The sequence below is a fragment of the Leptonychotes weddellii genome, chromosome 8, assembly GCF_054177405.1.
Source record: "Leptonychotes weddellii isolate Sample4059 chromosome 8, ASM5417740v2, whole genome shotgun sequence".
In the NCBI taxonomy this organism is placed as follows: Eukaryota; Metazoa; Chordata; class Mammalia; order Carnivora; family Phocidae; genus Leptonychotes; species Leptonychotes weddellii.
In genome coordinates this window covers 514,344-533,523 of record NC_138376.1, presented here as the reverse complement: position 1 = coordinate 533,523, position 19,180 = coordinate 514,344, and the positions used below count along the sequence as shown (strand labels likewise).

At 46.9% G+C, this 19,180-nt stretch overlaps 1 protein-coding gene, 1 non-coding gene and 1 pseudogene across 3 annotated transcripts; all 3 read left to right on the top strand.

Annotated features, from left to right (window-relative positions):
- Window positions 1-1,746: 1,746 nt before the first annotated feature.
- GPX5 (glutathione peroxidase 5) lies at window positions 1,747-9,473 on the top strand. Of its 2 annotated transcripts, XM_006736999.2 has the most exons (5): window positions 1,747-1,833; window positions 4,644-4,797; window positions 7,566-7,683; window positions 8,099-8,198; window positions 9,267-9,473. In XM_006736999.2, the coding sequence occupies exons 1-5, from the start codon at window positions 1,747-1,749 to the stop codon at window positions 9,471-9,473; spliced, it is 666 nt and encodes a 221-aa protein (XP_006737062.1). The 2 variants fall into 2 exon arrangements, with proteins under 2 accessions (XP_006737062.1, XP_006737063.1); XM_006737000.1 differs by lacking the exons at window positions 7,566-7,683; window positions 9,267-9,473 and having other exon boundaries at window positions 8,099-8,160.
- Window positions 9,474-14,388: 4,915 nt separating this feature from the next.
- Window positions 14,389-19,180, top strand: part of LOC102727214 (oligosaccharyltransferase complex subunit OSTC pseudogene) — a 5,791-nt pseudogene continuing 999 nt past the window's right edge.
- On the top strand, window positions 16,351-16,443 carry TRNAI-UAU (transfer RNA isoleucine (anticodon UAU)). Its single transcript is given in 2 exon segments — window positions 16,351-16,388; window positions 16,408-16,443. It is a non-coding gene; the product is annotated as a tRNA-Ile (tRNA).

The window sequence follows — 19,180 nt, the reverse complement described above, 5'->3', positions numbered from 1 at the left end:
GGGAGTTAGCCGAGCTGGCTCGCACACCCTCTGGGGGGAAGGCTGAGGGAAGAGAGGTGGCGGGAAGCAGCCCGACCCTCCTCAGGGAATCTGGAGTTTCCACCCAGGGGGTGGCCTACCCGGGATTCCAAGCCCCCACGAACATTCCCCCTTGTTTAGGCATCTGCCCGCTTGTCATCCGGGGCCGCCAGCCTTCCAGGCTGCAGAGCTGCCTGCCAGCTCCCCCGACAGTGGGAATGGATGGGGGACAAAAACCAATTTAAATAAAATTAATATAATAAGGGCCTCCTGAGTGCTCAGTGGGTTAAGTGTCTGACTCTTGATCTCGGCTCAGGTCTCAAGCTCACGGTCTTGAGTTCGAGCTGGGTGTGGAGCCTACTTAAAAAATATATATATATATAATAAGACAGGCATTGCACAGCCTAATGATGATAAAGTGCCATAAATTTAAGAGTTTGATGAACTCAACCCTTTGAATGTGACGTCCAAATGGGGGGGGAAGTAAGTGATGTTTTAAGCTTCAAGGGGCTAATAATCTGATGAGGAATGCACACGATTTTCAAGAAAACAAACGATAGGAATATTAAACATATTTTACCCATGGCAGGGGAGAATGGGGTTTGGGAGCTAAAGCCTGGGAATAATACACAAGAGAGGGGCCTTGCAAGGACAAATGATCATGAATTCGGGAGTGTGATGAGCTCAGATCCCAGCACTCAAGGTCCAAAAGTAGACAGTATTGTACACAAGAGGGAGGAAGATCTTGATAAGCCTCCCTGGGGTGTGTGTGTGGGGGGGTAAATATATTATGCAAGTGGGAAATCCGGCAATTCCTAGGCTCCAGGTCTGGGTCCCCTGTCTAGTCCCCATGTCAGTGGAGACTATTGGGCTGCTAGGAACTGCACTCCAACAATGGTGGCATTTTTCTTCTTAGAGGAATTCGTGTCTCCTGCCCTCATCCTTCTCAGGCCCTGGGGCTTCCCGGAGATTAAGAGCATTTTTAATGGTGGATTATCCTCCAGAAAACTGGCGGCCGCTAGTCGCCTCCCCAGTCTGGTGCGCAAGAACCTCCTAGACCAGACCCATGACACCTAGGTGACTTCGGCCAATCTGATAAATACGGAATGCATCATCTCTTTGATTATTGGTGAGGAGAACATTGTATCCCAGCTCAGATGCGGTTTGGCTTATTTTCTGCTGCCCATTGTCTGTAGGGCTGGTTGCTTTCCTTGCCAATTTGTCAGCAGTTGAAGGCAGTTGTATAATGAACATAGAAATGGGCTTCCTTCGCACATATTGAGAATATTTTTCCCTCCTTGGGGCCAGTTTCCCCCCAGCTCTCTTGGAGAGGTCCTAGGTGGTCCACACATCATGAGATTAAGAATGGTATTTGGAGTCTCTGTCGTCCCGTCTGCAGCGACCCCACCGCAATGCTGGGAGGCGCCGTCTGCGTCTGGACCCTACTCTCCACTCGGTTTAGTCTTCAAGGACCATGGGTGCTTGCCCTCACCTTTTCATAATTCTGCCAGGATTTACATGAGTCTCAGGTCCGCATCGCACCGGTGAGCACTGAATGCCCACAGGGGCGTGTGTGGGTGAGGATGTGGTTTAAATTCTGCGTCCCCACTCATGCCCCAGAAATCCTTGCCACCTTGCGATTGGCCTGCGCAGGCTTGGCTGGCATATCAAAAGGCTGTCAGGTGTGCGAGATCTCAGCCTCAAAGACTAGATCTATAGACACTAGTCATGACTGCACAGTTAAGGGCCTCTTACCTTGTTCCTCTTCTGCTAGTCAGCTTTACACAGACAAATGCCAAGCCTGAGAAGATGAAGGTGAGTGACCTCCAGAGAGGGCGGGGTAGGGCTCCAAGGTCAAGTTACTGTTTTGTCCTGCTCCAGTCATTCTTGTAAGACTCTGACCTCTGCTTTCTTTCTTCTTGGGGTTTTCCATTAACCTTTCTTTTCTTCTTGACTCTTCTTTGATCCTAGAAATGGGTGTTCCTTGAGCTGAATACAGGTAGGGAAGAGTCTCCTTACTGTGGTCCTTGCTCTCCTGCATCTCTAGTTAGGGTGGCGTGGATACTCTTCCAGCTACACCAGTACTTAATTTACATCAGAGCTGGGAAGGCAGTGGGCTTCACAGTGAGGGGCAGGGTTTGGAGGAGAGGGTGGGCTAAGTCATCTCTGATGCAGCTCAGCGGGACACCTAGGAGGAGGAGGAGAAAACCTATGTGGAAGTTTTAGGGATAGATAAAGTCAGAGAGTTAATCAGAGAAACATAAACACAGGCAAAATAATTGGAGGTCTAGGGGTGCCTGGGTGGCTCAGTTGGTGAAGCATCTGCCTTCAGCTAAGGTCACGATCTCAAGTCCTGGGACTGAGCCCAGCGGGGAGTCTGCTTCTCTCTGCCCCTCCCCCCCTTCCATGCCCCTGTTCTCTCTCTCTCTCTCAAATAAATAAATAAATAAATAAATAATTGGAGGGCTAAAGCAACTGGATTTAGGATCAGGAGTCTTGGGTTCTGGCCTCAGTCTAGTCCCAGTTCATGGCTCAGTTGCCATATTGATGAACTGTGTGTATAGCAAAGGGAGGGGCAGCTCTGGGAAGGGCAACAATGATCTGGATGACTTGGAGGCAAAATGGAATCATGAAGCGAGAGGCAAGCAACCTTTCATCCGTGTAGAGGGGCGATCACTTCTGTCTTGAACAAGTCCCTTCGCCTTTGTTAGCCTCGGGATTTCTCATTATAAATTTGTGGGCAACAGTATCTACCTGTGGGCAGGTGAGCAATAATTATGACACATAGAAAGTGTTCAGTAAAAGGCAGCTCTGGTAAGATCTTCCTGCCACTCTGAAATTGACGGGAAAACCTCCTGGGTTACTCTCTACTTTTGAGAATTGGTGTGGCTTTTCTGTTACTCAAGGCTGCTTAATCGGGTATGAAGACCCTGGAACCTGGGCAATAGCATTTGCTTAATAAAAAGCTGAGTCTGGAGGTATTGGAGACATATCATACGGACTTAAATAAATATGTTTGAAGCAGCAATGAGTATCCCGAGTAAGCTGGCCTGAGAAGGGCTCTCCAGGCCCAGAGTCTCTCTAAACCCAACATGATTTCCAGTAAATTTCATTGCAGTAGCAAAGGAAAAAAATAAGAGACAAATTCTTAAAAATGTTTAGGTTAGAGCCCAGCATCATTGAAACGGATGGATGCTTTCATATGGTATTCTCTTTATGCATGTCTCAGTTTCTCTGGTATGTGTTTGTGTATGCACTCAGGGAAAGGTGCAAAAGCCTGCAGAGAGAAGGCACCTTTCTGCCCAGGAGCAGGGAGCGAGTTCCAGAGCCTGGAGAGCTAGTGGTAGAAGCAGTTGGCCTAGAAGGTTGGAGAAAGTCTGGTTTCATTTGTGTTGCATCTGGACAGGTGGTGTTGGCTAAAATCCTTTCTAGTCCACTGGATTTCCGGGGAGCCTGGTTTAATCTGGACCTTCCTTATCAGATCGCGTCTTTCTCCCCTTTCTCCGATCAGTTCCTCTGCCTTCCTTCTCACACTTTCTGTTCATACTCCCTGTGCTCCATGAGCAACTGGCAGCAGCTTTCCCAGTGTCGGAAAAGGGGTCCTTCACGGACCCTACGTGGATAGAGTGGAGGAAGAATAAGGTGAGATCTGCCTTGCAGAGGAATTTAACCTAAGAACAGGCAGGGAGAATGTCTGGACAACTTGTTTCTGTTACATGGAATTTATTTGTATTACATGGAGCCCTGCTCAAATATGTTCAGGAGACTTGGGGAGGAACAGGCTCGATGGAGCCAGTGATGAAGGCGAGGATTAAGTTCCCAGAGTAGAACGGGGAGGGCTGGGGGCTGATATTGCAGCAGCTCGGTGGTGCCAGACAGATTTTGGTGCCATTGGCAGATGGATTGGCGCTCTCCACGTCCGCCGCTGGGAGCCACAGACAGTGTCATGGCCGCGGCTTGTCAGACCATCCTTCGAGCAAGCGAGTGACAGGAGAGAGAACGCTCTTCAAGGCACAGCTGATACTAGGTTCTAGAATGTTGAACCGGGAAGGCCCTGTGAGGACCTGACCGGAATCTAGATGAATGTCTTCATTTTAGCGGTGGGGAAACTGAGGGTCAAGGATGAGAACTGCCCAAGTTCACAGGAGGACTTGACAGCAGAGCTGGCTTCTGATTCCCAGGTCAGAGCTCTTTCCGCTACGTATGCAAGCGATCCAGAACCTTCCCTTCTCCGGGAGAATCCAGGCAGGATGCCTTCGGTCCAGAGCCAACGCGAGCCTCATTCTCACAGAGGCACAGTGAGCATTCCTCTTTGGCCCACTGCCTTCTAGGGCTTCCCTGCGATCCCATGAACCTCTGCTCTGTTCACCTCGTCCCAGCGCATTTCCTCGTATCCTACCACCCCCAGGATAACAGGACAGGGAGGCTTGACTGTGGCTTGCTCAAAAACCAGTGGCTTCCAAGTCACAAGACTTAAGTCTCAGTCCACACACACCGTGGACAACTGCTCTCTGTTTCCTGGTTTGCTTTCAGTCGATACAGGTACTACTCTTTGAGTGCTTCGAAAGCTTACACAGAGGTTAGGAATTGTTGTCGTTAACAGCTTCATTTTTTAAATCTTCCAGATGGATTGCTACAAAGATGTGAAAGGCACAATCTATGACTATGAAGCCCTCACTCTGAATGGAAAGGAGCACATTCAGTTCAAGCGGTATGCGGGCAAGCCCGTCCTCTTTGTCAACGTGGCCACCTACTGTGGCCTGACAGCTCAGTATCCTGGTAAGAATTCACAGCCACATCTCCTCGGGGCTGAAGTTTCCAGCGCATTATATTCTAAATCATAATTAGAATTATATTCTCCTTACATACCAAAATCAATCCTCATGATCAAGTGACTTCATTCCCTGATGTCAGGAGCCAGCAAGCAAAGGCCACAGGCCTAATCTGGCCAGCCTGCTTTTGTAAACTAAGCTTTATGGGAACACAGCCATGCCCCTGCACTTACATACTGATTTCACGCCTCCAGGCAGGGGTGAGGACTTGATGGTAATAGTGACAGAGACCATCTGGCTGGCAAAGTCTAAAGTATTTTCTACCTGGACCTTTATAGAAAAAGTTTGCTGACTACTTCCCTATGTCCTGCCTCTGCTTTGCTCCTGGGAGTTCCAGGAGAATCAATAAATCTCCGAGGACTAGGAGCCTCTCCACAGATTCCGGAAGTCTCCTTGGTAAATACCGGAGACAGGATCGATGTTTCTGAGGCTTGTCCAGGGTTTTACAGGTAACCTACAAAGACAGAGAGAGGGGGATGGGGTTTTATACCTGGAGCCATGTTTGGCTGGAGAGCTGGTAGGGCAGGTGCTGAGAGAGGCGAATCTTCCCGCTCCAACTCAGTGCCTCCCGGACTTAGACTCCTCCTCTCTGTGTGTCACTCAGGGAGGGACTTTATCTTTCTCATACCTCAGACCATGGAGTTTAGAAGACGATGAAGAATGAGTAGGACAAAGGGGGCCAGGGTAGCTCCCTTGGTTAAATGTCCAACTCTTGATCTCAACTCGTGTCTTGATCTCAGGGTCGTGAGTTCAAGCCCTGTGGTGGGCTCCATGCTGGGAGTGGAGCCTACTTAAAAAAAAAAATAATGAATAGGATGAATTTTATCAGAAACAGAGGGACTTATATTTAAACTAACAAGAACTTCATTTTGATTATGTTTTGAATAGGTAATATATTCACAAGTCTCACAAATTATAGGAATCAAAAAGCCTAGAGTGAGAAGTCTTTCCACCTCCTTCCCCCTCCCTCTAAATGACTGGTATTATCATGTGTACAAAATATATAGATAGAGGTTTTTTTTTCTGCTCCCCCCCACTGTTGCAGCATTATATAAATAGTACTTGCCACTTTACTTTTTGTTTTAATTAATAAAGTACCTTAGAGTTCAGACCATCTCCTCAATCAAGACTGAATAACATTATGTTGGACCGTAATTCATTTTGCCAGTTTACAGTGACTTTAAAAATCAATTTATTCAGTTCCCACTCTGTACATAACAGACAAGGATACTAAGGAATGTTTGCTTAAGGACTGGAAGACAGGAAGAAGTGATCACGTACAGTGACTGAAGACAGGCGGGAAGGATGGGGGAGAGGTACTGAGGAACCATATGGAATCAGGAAGGCAATCTCTAGTTTGTGAAAAGGAAAGAAAGATAAAGAAGGAAAGGAAAGGAGGAAAGGAAAGGAAAGGAGAGGAGAGGAGAGGGAAGGGAAGGGAAGGGAAAGAAAGGAAAGGTAAGGAAAAGGGAAAGGGAAAGGGAAGGGAAGGGAAAGAAAGGAAAGGTAAGGAAAAGGGAAAGGGAAAGGGAAAGGAAAGGAAAGGAAGGGAAAGGGAAAGGAAAAGGAGAAGAAAAACAGGACTCAGAGGAAGTACTAGTTGACCAGTTGGCCGTGCAGTGGGACTGACAGTGAGTAGCCACCTAGCCCAGAAAGCGTTAACAGAGAAGTTGATTATAAAAATCTGAGCAGATTGGGAAACAGTGAAAGAAGCTAGGTGCGATCTTGTGTTTTGGCATGTCAGTGAGGACCATTAGGTAGAATGTATCTTCAACATCCTGAGGATTGTTGAAGAACACCAGGAAGCTGGACCTGGAATTTCTCTGGTTCCCTTTGCACCTGTCAGGTTTATCTCTGCTCCACCCAGGGCACCCAGTCTGTACAGAGGAGAGAAGCCCATTCTCTTCATCTGTGTCTTTTCCTTTAAAAAAGAAAGATTCAGTGTGCCTGGGTGGCTCAGTTGGTTAAGCAACTGCCTTTGGCTTGGGTCATGGTTCCCAGAGTCCTGGAATCTAGTCCCGCATCGGGCTCCCTGCTCAGTGGGGAGTCTGCTTCTTCCTCTGACCGTACCCCCTCTTCTGATCGCTCTCTCAAATAAATAAAATCTTAAAAAAAAATTAAAAAGAAAGATTCAGCCTAGCAATTAATCAACCAGGGAAGGCAAGCTTTTGTACCTATGAGGTTAACAAAAGACATGACATAAAATTTACAATTGTAACCATTTCTAAGTGTACTGTTCAGTCGTGTTAAGTGTATTCACATTCTTATGAGACAAATCTCCAGAACACTTGCATCTTGTCAACCTGAAACTGAACCCATTAATAACACCTCCATACACTTTCCATAAGCAGCTGCAACTTCTACAATCAACAGGAACCTGGTGAGGTTTTGAATAATAAAGGTGACTGGGGGCCGTCTCATAAGAAGGGAATCAGAATTATCTGGGATGGGACGGGGTCATCCTTATTTTTAAGAAAAGGCCCTCAGCTGATTTGGATGTGCCACAGATTTGGGAAATATTACCCTATAATAAAGGGCTTTTGAATGCATGTCTGGAGCTCCAGCATCTAACTTCAGCCCTTCCACTAAGAGTCTTTCCCATCTAGAGATTTTTCCTTCCCTAGTCCTCTCTTTCCCTGAAAATGAGTACAGATCGTTCTCTCCCAAGGCAGAGTCTCTAGTCAGGCCTCCTTGCTGTCCCTTCTCTACCCACAGAACTGAATGCACTTCAGGAGGAGCTGAAGCCCTTGGGCCTGGTTGTGTTGGGCTTTCCCTGCAACCAGTTCGGAAAGCAGGAACCAGGAGAGAACTCAGAGATTCTTCCGGGACTGAAGTAAGTGCCTGCTTGGAACCCCAGAGGAGGCCCCTGTCTATCTTTCTTCGGTCTCCAGTGTGGGTGTGGGTTGGGGGCACCTGCAAACTGACATCAGCTTTGTCTGATCCTGATGTGAGTCTGGCAGAGTCCAGAGACTCTCCTTCTCCCTGGGAGTGAGATCTGGGTGGACCATGGGGGCGCAGGAACACAGACACAGCTGGGACAGGAGCAGCGCAGAGAGCACAGCAGAACGAGAAACGTTACGTGAATCAGGGAGCCCAAAGTCAGGAAATGGCCTTATTTTCCCTTCCCAGCCCAGTTTTCCACATCTTTCCTTCTTCCTGCCCCTCCCGTGACCCCTCATCCTGGTGGCCCACCATGACTTTCTCTCCTACATTCTGGAGCTTCCTGGGAATGCTGTGGCTCGTTGCAGGTATGTCCGTCCAGGGAGAGGATACGTACCCAACTTCCAGCTCTTTGAGAAAGGGGATGTGAATGGCGAGAAGGAACAGAAGGTCTTCACCTTCTTGAAGGTGAGTGAATTACTGACCCAAACCTCTTCTTTCCTAGCGTTCCTAGCAGAGAGCTGGTGTGGTGGAAATGGACCCAACGCTCATGCCTGGAAGTGACATTGGACTCTTGGCAAGAGGTCTCCATGTTAGGATAGAGATCCGGGTTTAATTTGTTAGTATTTATGAGATTCTGGCTTTCATGATGGGGAGGGCTATGTAGAGTGGTTGTGTTTCCGAGGACCACCCTCTTTTGCTCATTGACATTCATTCATTCAAAGTACATTTGCTGAGTATGAGGCAATTTGCTAAATAATATGGATATAAAGAACGATAAGACACCCCAGTCCTTGATGGGTTCCTACTGGAGAGGGGGAAGTAGAAATCAATAGGTTAATACCATGTAGTAAGTGCCTTTTATGAAACACTGACTTTTAGATACAGAGAACTGAAGGCTGACAGGGTCTCTAACCACCAGCTGTTAATTGTTCCTAAATGCTGGATGGCAAGCCAGGACTCACTCAGATAGAGATTTTTATATACCCTCAGCGTATATAAAATGAGAACAGGACAGTGTAAGGAGGGTTTCATAAACTCAACTGACTCATAGGGTTATTCTAAGATTAGGACCTATATGTAATTTAGTCTTACAATAATCTTTTTTTAAATTAAATGATAAAGTGATGCTGTTTCTCAAAAGTTTTATTATTTGACAAAAAAAAATGTTGGACCTCCATGTTGGTCCCAAAGATATTTTTGGAATGCTACTGGCCCAGGAGCCCTAAGACCTGGGAAACTGCATTCTAATCTAAACCATTCGTTTTGCAGAAAAGGAAACTGACAGCCACAGAGGTGACGTATCTTACTCACAGTGGCGTGGCTTTGTGATCACAGGGGTCACAGGGGAACAGGAGGAGGGAAGAGACTTTTGCTGTTATATCTACAACCATCTTGATAGTTGGCATGGTGGCAATCCAGAGGATTTGTTAAGAATCACAGGAAATCAGAATATCTAAGCATGGGAGGGAGCGGATTCCCTGTGGGTGAAAATAACAGAAATGATGCTGTCTGTCTGTTCCATCTCTGCTCCAGCTCTCCTGCCCTCACCCCTCTGAGGTTCTGGGCTTATTCAGACATATATCCTGGGATCCCGTAAAGGTCCACGACATCCGCTGGAACTTTGAGAAGTTCCTGGTGGGGCCTGATGGAGTCCCTGTCATGCGCTGGTTCCACCGGACTCCCATCAGCACGGTCAAGTCAGACATCCTGGAGTACCTGAAACAGTTCAAAAGTAAATAGGAAGGCCGAGTTTGGGGGAGGAGCCACCCTGCTTCTTATCTGAAGACCTTTAAAAAAATTCCGTGTTTCACTACACTCTTCCTAAATGGCCTCCACTTGACTAAATCACTCTATGCCACCAGAGTTCCCACTCTCTACCAAGTAGAATTATATTCAGAAGGTTACTGCTATTTCTCCTTGCAAGAGTATATATGTGGGAGAAGAACAAAAGAATGGAAACCCTAAATCCTCACACCTCTGCTCTAAATTTAATCACTCCTAACCATCAAGGGAAAATCAGCCTTCCATGAGGATGGCTCAGTCTGCCACGACATCCTGAAGAAGAATGTTCCTAGACAGAATGTTCCCCCTTCTCTCTCCACCCTGGAGGTGTAGAAATAAGAGTGGGAGGGTAACTGTAAAACCTAGGTTCCAGCTCATAACACTTTCCCTCCCCCAGGACAAACACGTCCTGTCAGTTTCCAAGTCTTTTCAGATCAGTGTTCATCCATGACCCCCACCCTCCCACACGCACGCTGACTGGTCATTTTGGTTTAGGAACCCTAAGGTGGAGCGGGAGCAGGAGACTGCCTTGCATGGAAAGAGGGGCATCTCCATGATCGTGGGACCCAGAGCCTCCCTCTAATTCAGATCCTACAGAAACTTCCCTACTGTCTGACCTCCAGTGCACTCAGGTTAAGACACCTGGGCAAGGCATCCTTTGAAGGATGGGCTTTCCCCTCTCCACCCTAGATTCCTCAGCTTCAGAACCAGCCCTGCACTGTCTCCAATAAAATGTTTTCTGCAGCGTCTGGCATCACTGTGATGGTTTTTATACCCTGTCCTGTGCTCAAACTTGTCTCATCCCTCTCTTCTTTCTCACTGTGACTGTCACAGACGGTGTGTTTCCCAGATTACCTGAACCCCTTGGATAGAAGGAATTATCCTCCCAGATCTTTGGGAGGTTGTCACCTGGTGGTTCTCAGTTGTTACCCCTTGTTGGGAATGATCTCAGGTCGAGGTCATGTCCCCTTTCCAGGGGCAGCCTGTATCCAATTACTGGTCAATGGAGGTTATAAAAGGTAAAAACTGACTTCTCAACTTGGGACAGCTCTGAAGCGCCCATCCCAGCTGCAGAGACCCCCGAGGGTCAGATGCCTTTCTGTTGACCCTGAGGCAGTGCTCCAGTAAGCTTTGCATGCAAATCTCCACCTTTGAGTCTTTACAGGTAACCCAATCTGCAGTGGCTGGCACCAGGAGGGATCTGAGAAAGAAGGTGCTAGGATGAGAGTTTTAGAGTTTTGAAGCTGAGCTATCCACCATCTGGTTGGCAGTGAGGGGATGGGTGGAGCACAAACAGCCACAGGTACAGAGTAGCAGTGCAATTTTTATTTTTTAATTTTTTTTAGAGAGGGAGGGAGAGGGGGTGCAGAGGAAGAGGGAGGGAAAGAGAGAATCTTAAGCAGACTCTGTGCCCAGTGCAGAGCCCAACACGTAGCTCGATCTCACAACCCTGAGATCATGACCTGAGTTGAAGCCTAGAGTGCAACGCTTAACTGACTTGGCTACCCAGGTGCCCCACAGCAATTTTTAAAACTTTCACCAAGCCTGAATGAGGTGGTTACACTGGTGAAAGGATACGTATTGGTGGGTGTGATGTATCAGGTGCTCGAGAAATGTGGGAGAGGTGGTACTTTTAAGGCGATATGATTTTAAGGCAATTTTAAGATGGTTACTAGAAGAAATTGATGCTTTGGAGAGAGATGGTTAAAGGCTGAGGGTGATATGTGACCAAATAAAGGCTAACTGTGGAAGCCAGAGTGTTTCCATAAGAGGAGATCAAGAACCTCTCATATCCTGCAACCCGAGAGCACAAAAACCTAAGGTTCACGTCCAAGACTTAATCGTAGGAATAGCAGAGCTCCAAAGAAGGTTAAACTGTCAAACTAAATTATCTTCTATGCCCAGGTCATGGCCTTGACTGGAAAAGAATAGAACCTTGAGACACTGGGTGGAGACATCTGGTTGGATGACTTAGAACATCTAAATCCCCAGATTTCCCAAGACCCCAAGTTCTCCTTATTAAGGGTAAGCATGTCCTTCTTGCTTGAGGACAACGCAGAAGCTTCTGTTCTGCTAAACATCATGGGCTCTGCCACCTACTCAACGTCTGTCCCATAAAGAACTAGATTCTAAGGGTTCTGGATCAAGGGGCATGGAACACAAAGTTAGCTACAGGAGAGTTCATTGATATGGGAGCATTTTCCCAATGTGCAGAAATTTTACACATTGGCAAGAACCCAACACACTGTTTGGATTCTCCTGCTTGGAAAAGAAACGGTTCTCAATAAATGTAGCAGAAATGAGGGATCAAAAGCTGAGAGAAGTGTCCACCCTGGAATGGATTTACCATGTGATGCTGGAAACCCCCTGATGACGATGTTGCAGGAGTTTGAAAAAATAAAAAGGAATGTGCAGGATCACTGAGAAGTGTGTGGTGAGTGTCCTGGAAAGGCCTGGGCTGTTGAGAGATTCTGCTATAGAGGTAGTTAGTGTTGCTATTAGCAATGCAGATTAGAGGATCCTGAAATGATTCAGGCCAGAGAGGGCAGCACTCATCCATCAGACTCTGTGTGTGTGTGTGTGTGTGTGAACTCTCTAGATGTCGGAGATGATTCATAGAACACAGCCTCCCCAGAAGCAAGGTGGGTGAACAGCCAACAGGTTATCATCGCCTGTACAGTCGGCAGAAACCAAGAATAGGTAACCAGGAGACTGAGGCAGCAACCCCAGTTGCAAATGAAATCACAACACCTTGCTCAGCTTCTGATCTTGAACAGTTTTCAGACCCAGAATCCCTGACTGAAGGAGAAGCCAAGTCCTGAGAAAGTAGGACCTGCAACACCACCACAGATATATAGAAAGCAATTTCCCCATTCCTTTTCTAAAGGGACTTCTGACCATTCACTCAGTAACCATAAAATCAAGAAAGAAATACCCTTACATTTCAAGGACTGTTGTACATAAGATCCAGGTGGACATTGATACCGGAGGGCCCAATGTGTCTCCATGGCCCCTGGTGAGAGCGGAGGCTATGGGGACCAAGCAGCGGGAGACCAAGCCCAGGTCTGGTTCACAGTGCATCCACTAAGGCCAGGGATCCATCTGGTAGAAATTTCTCTTGTCCCCTAGTGTGCAGGTAGAAGGCTATATGTGGTAGTCGGCAAACTGCTACGTCACCATCTCCGCATGTGACGGAAGAGCTTTCCCAGTAGAGCAGGCCTGACACTGACTCCCAGATCCACAGGTGGGGCAGTAAATGAAGCTGTCCTCCCAGGGAGAGTGACAGATGGATCAAAAGGACCCAAAGGATGCACAATTGTCTCTCCATGTAATGCACCAGTTTGTTCCTACAAAGAGTGAAAGGAAGATCCTGGAAAATGACAGTGGACTACCTACCACAAACGAAACCAAGGAATAGCCCTAACTGAAACTGCTACATCTTGGGGCGCCTGGGTGGCTCAGTTGGTTAAGCGGCTGCCCTCACCTCAGCTCAGGTCATGATCCCAGGGTCCTGGGATCGAGCCCCGCGTCAGGCTCCCTGCTCTGCGGGGAGCCTGCTTCTCCCTCTCCCTCTGTCTGCCACTCTCCCTACTTGTGCTCTCTCTCTCTCTGTCAAATAAATAAATAATCATAAAAAAAAAGAAACTGTTGCATCTGATGGGGTATCTTTGTCAGAAAAGATTAATTTACATCCTTGCATTCTTTAAAGAAATAAGTGGAAAATAAGATTAAGTGTAACCTTTTTTGGAGCTGTTAGTTCAAAAACATCATCTGAACACCATCATAAAGTCTTACCCTTGACTCATTGTACTTTCTGTACATCCTGACACTACCACCTTATCCCCAAACCTGACTCAGAGAACATCTGCGTTTGCTCAGAAAGTGTTAAGGACACTGACCCTCCAGGAATGTTGTCCTGTCAGGGGCTGACTTCTCAGCTAGGAAGGCCACATTCCCACTCAGAAGACAATTTCTGAGTCAGAGAGGTAAGGTCCTCTCCCTTGGAGAGGGACCTTAGGGGTTGGTCAGAGCTTTCCCCAGGACCAAGAACTGAGCTCACTCTTTAGCTCAGGCTGGGATATTCGTAGGAAGAGAAGACACAGAATCAGAAAGACAGCTTTTGCTCTGGAACCCTGGTCCTCAGCCTCTAAAATGCACCTCAGCACCAAATGTCTTCTTTAGCAGAAGACGGGTCAAAGACATCCAGTTAAATTGTGATAGATCAGTGGGTGGATTGAACACTGTCTCTTACAAATAATACAAGAATGTGGGATAACGAGTCATTATATGTTCAGTCCTTAGAACAGGTCCAACCAGATAGCAAGGGCTATCTAAGTGTTTCCTTTAGCTTGACCATCATGGGAAATAGTTTATGCTATAGTGCTAAATAAAAATAAAATGATACAAGGGCGCCTGGGTGGCTCAGTCGGTTAAGCGACTGCCTTCGGCTCGGGTCGTGATCCTGGAGTCCTGGGATCGAGTCCCGTATCGGGCTCCCTCCTCGGCGGGGGGTCTGCTTCTCCCTCTGACCCTCCCCCTCTCATGCTCTCTCTCTCTCTCTCATTCTCTGTCAAATAAATAAAATCTTTATAAAAAATAATAAATAAATAAAGTTTCATTGGGCGCCTGGGTGGCTCAGTTGGTTGAGCGACTGCCTTCGGCTCAGGTTATGATCCTGGAGTCCCGGGATCGAGTCCCGCATCGGGCTCCCTGCTCGGCAGGGAGTCTGCTTCTCCCTCCGACCCTCCCCCCTCTCATGTGCTCTCTCTCTCATTCTCTCTCTCAAATAACTAAATAAAATCTTTAAAAATAAAATAAAATAAAATAAAATAAAAGACACAGGGGGTCAAGGGCTGCCCCTGCTACCACTAACATGGAGACTTCGTACCGAGTCCTATTCTTCGTGCTCGAATGCCCCAACCTGAAGCGGAAGGAACCACCCCGGATGCACTTGCTGTGGGCCATGATTGTGTATGCTCTGCTGGTGGTATTCTTACTCTCTGATCACCAGAAGAATCACTGATGATGTTACTGTTGAACCTCCAAGTGTTGGCTCTGTGACCGATCAACGTGGGCATCAGAGACCAGTAGCTTGCTTGGACAATATATTATGGAAGGACACACATCCAGCCTCCTGTCTACAATGAGAGGCTTAGGGTGCATAATCCTGGACGGATCGAATGTGCCAAACATTCCAAAACTCAGTAGATTTCTTTTTCTATTTATTGGATTTGTCTGTGTCCTACTGAGTTTTGTCATGGCTAGAGTATTCACAAGAATGGAACAGCAGGGCTCTCTGATGAGTTAAAATGCCTTTCGAGAAGAAATCAGTGGATATTGAATTTGCTCCTCTTAATGAAGTTTTAAAGGCTGTACCAGTCCTCTGATGTGAAATATGGAAAAGAATGAAAAGCAGAAGAAAAGTGAACACTTCCTCTAATGAAAACATAGGAAGGTATTAAAGCTTGAACTAGGATGTCTTCTTGGTATCAAAGAGACAAGCTTATCACGGTATTTCTTCCTGCTGGCCTACACTGATATACCAACGATGGTAAGTGGTACTTACGTCTTAGTTTTTCATTTCTTAAAGAAAATATACTCCAGGGATGCCTGGGTGTCCCAGTCAGTTAAGCTAACACTCCATCTGGCTCAGGTCGTAATCTGGGGGAATTGGGATTGAGTCCCGTGTCGGGCTCTGTGCTCAGTGGGGAGTCTGCTTCTCTCCCTCTGCCTGTGACCCCACCATCCCCTGGTCTCTCTCTAAAATAAAGAAATAAATATTTTTTTTTTAAAAAAAGGGAAGATGTGAAGAAAGTTTGGGGCACACCAATGAAAAATTAAAACCTTAAAAAAATATATACTCCATTTCTACAACTATAATATTGAATAAAGTGATTATTTTCTATAGCCCCCTTAACAATTTTTGGACATGACATTTCTGACTTTCAAAAATTAATGTAAAAGTCAGGAAGCCAGATCCCATAAGCTGAGAACTCTGGACAGATGATCAGCTGTACCTATGGTAATTGCCTTTACACGGAGTGTGTGACAATACATTATTTCAGATATGTATGCAAGACTGTTTCCTGCACAATAAGCTGTATTAAAGGAGCAGAGCTGAAGAATCTTTCTAATTAAAAAATAACACATAAATGCATACATAAGTATATGTGTGCGAGCGTACAGTTACGGACATGCCCACTCCAAAAATACTCCAATGAAAACCTTCACAGAACAAAGTCTGAAGCGAGCTACAACACAAGTAAACCGTGGATGTGAGTATGAGACTTCAGAACACGGCCGAGTAATTACCACGTTGTTTCCTGCATCTCCTTAGCCCGCGTTGCAGCCACGTATTTGAAAAACAGCGCTCTTTCCGAGGGAAGTATCAGCTCTCTGAAGGCTTCAGGGTAGTATTTCACCATCCTTGGCTTAGAAGCCAGCAGCGAAGGGGCCGGCGGGGCACCTGCGCGGGAGGAAGGCCCGCGGGGACCCCCAGCTGGACACGCCCCGAGCCCAGCGGGTGGAATTCACTCCCCCAGGTCGGAACCCCCGCGAGGGCAGAACCGGGCCAAACTGCAGTCGTCTGGACCCACGTGGCCCTCCTTCAGATGCGATGGCTGTGGACCGGCGGCGGGGTCCGAGCGGAACTGCGCTCCTCGGCCTCCAGCACCTCCGGCCGCGGGGAAACGGCTCCAGATCCGCGGACACCGGCGGTCGCCGCTCGCAGTCCCGCTCGTGGAAGGCCTTCTACGTGTCATTTAGTCCCTGCAGCGAAGCAGCCTTCGGCGGTGGAAGTACCTTCACGTCCAGCTCCGCACCGCGCACCCGCGCAGCTCCAGTGGCGCAATCGGTTAGCGCGCGGTACTTATAGGACAGTAGCTGGCGGGCGATGCCGAGGTTGTGAGTTCGAGCCTCACCTGGAGCAGCTTTTACCGCCCCTCCGACCCGTACAGATCCAAATGAGGGAGAGAGGGGGACCCCTCAAGGAAACTGGCGACCTACTCCGAGCTTGCTTGTCTTTCGTCCTAGAACTCCCTGCGCAGGGTCCTGCGTGACAAACAGCCCAGCGTTTTTGGCGCCTGCCTTCCCCGCACACCGGCTGCCAAGACGACTGTTCACCGCAGACAATTCAGTGAGCAAAGGACCATCAGACAGAGACTCGGGCCCAGAGTTCAGGTATATATACAAATTCTAAAAATTACTGAAAAATTACTCCTATGCCTGATTTGTTAACTCCATGAAATGTGGACAATCTTGGTTTTTCCTAAGTATTTCAGTGGAAACTCTCCTGTCTTTAACCTGCCTTCCTTACCTCAGTCTCTCCACTCCTCTGGGCTGCGTCTGGGATCCTCATCACTCAGGTCTGCGATGCCTGTCGTTGCGACGAAGACACAGGTGGTCAGTCTCAGAAAACGAACTGACCCTTTACCATGTCCGGCTTGAGCGGGAAACTTGGGTCTAGTCAGTGTTACCGGAGGCATCCTGGAGACAGACAGAGCTCTGCAGCTTCCCAGGAGATGGGAAATCGTCCGCGTGCAGGTGCTCGGCACCGTCAGGTCTTTTCCAGATGCTGCGCCCTGCCCTGAACTGCCCACCATGAACTGTAGGTTCAAATCGAGGTTCACAGACCAACTTAGGGGAACACTTGGTAAGGAAGTGATAATGAACACTTTACTCACCCAGATTTACAATGGACATATGAATAGAGGTTATTCACAGAGTTGTTTTCAGTTACAAAGGAGATAATCAATGATCAATTAATTAATGGCTCCAAATTCCTCCCACCTCTCTGCATGTCCCCTTGCAATGTGATTTTGCAGTATCTTCCATCAAGAGCTGGGGTCTATTTCTCCCCCTCTTGGATGTGAGCTGATCTCGTGATTGACGAAATGCAATGCTGTGGAAGTGATTTTGCAGGAGTTTCAAGATAAGGCCTGGACAGGCCTTACAACTGCCCCTCTTGCCCTTTTGGGACCCTGAGACCCACCATATGAAGAAATCCCGTCTAACCTCCTGCAGGATGGAGGAGCACATAGAGAGAGAGAGAGAGAGAGAGAGAGACGCTGCCATCCTAGCCATCCCAGCCTTGCCAGCTGACACCCCAGACATGTGGGTGGGAACATTCTGGACCATCCAGTCCCCGTCAGACTGCCAGATGACTGCAATCACGTGAATGACCACAGGCAAAACCAGCAAGAGAATTGCCCAGCTAAGTGAAGCCCAAATTGTTAACCTGCAGAATTTAAATGAAAGAAACAATTATTGTTTTTAAGCCACTAAATTTAGGTGAGGTTTGTTACAAAGATATAGATGGATGCTAAAAGCATTTAGCACAGAATAAGAGCCTAAGACAAGTTAGCAGATTATTACTTTGGGGGATCTTCTCTTTGTCCTAAGCATTGGGTCCTCTCTGTTCCTGCCACAGCATTGAGACTCCAAATCAAGGGGACCTTGGGCTATTTAAATTTATTCCAGGAGTAAGCTGTCTCCTTGGGTCCTTGCACCAAGCCCAGAGTTGAAAGGCCCAGAATTTCCGAATCTCTAGAGTGAGTAGAGGTATGAATGAATAGGCGTGTCCACATTCCTTGCCTGCTTTTGCAAACAGACTAGGCTGTAGGATCCATATTTCTCCCCAGCTGCATCTTCCCAGTGCTGGCTGTCCTTTTGTTAAATGTCCTGGTTTGCCTTGTCACCCATGACAAGGAGACAAAGGGCTGATAACCACAATGAGAAACATTTGCATATTGAAGTAATTTAGAGATACCAAGCACTCACATCTGGTAGCTTGTTGCCTAATATTTTTTCAAGGAAATCCTATAACAGAAATTCATATGGGTAGTGTACTTGTTGTCATGGTGGCTGGAAGTTACATGTACAGTTCTTTTTTCAGATAGGTCTCCAGGATCTTCCCACTGGGTTAACCACCAAGATACCACATGTAGGCCAAACTTTTTTGCTTATACAAAAAAGCAATTATATAAAACAAACATGCATAATGTATTGTTGGACCTATAACAGAGAAATGTAATATATTTGCCAATAACACAGAGAAAACAAAAAGTAAAAGGGTAGATATAAATACGACTGTATAAAGAATAACATAAATTGTGAATGAATTAAACGACCAATCAAATGGCAGAGATTGTCATACTGGATTTAAAAAAAAAGATCCAACTGTATGTGGTCTACAGGAGATACACTTTAAATTCAAAGATAGGAAAGATTGAAAATAAAAGAATGATAAAAAGATATATCATGCACACAGCAACCACAAGAATGCCAGAGTGTCTATGTCTAACATTACACAAAATAGACTAAAACAAACAAACAAAAAAGGTTCTAGAGATAAAGAGCAACGCTTCATAATGATGAAAGGATCAATCCATCAGAAATATATAACAATTATAAATACATATGCACCCAATGAAAGAGTACCAAAATACATGAAGCAAAAACTTAAAGAAATAAAGAGATGGGGCGCCTGGGTAGCTCAGTCGTTAAGCGTCTGCCTTTGGCTCAGGTCATGATCCCAGGGTCCTGGGATCGAGTCCCGCATCGGGCTCCCTGCTCCGCGGGAAGCCTGCTTCTCCCTCTCCCACTCCCGCTGCTTGTGTTCCCTCTCTCGCTGTGTCTCTCTCTGTCAAATAAATAAATAAAATCTT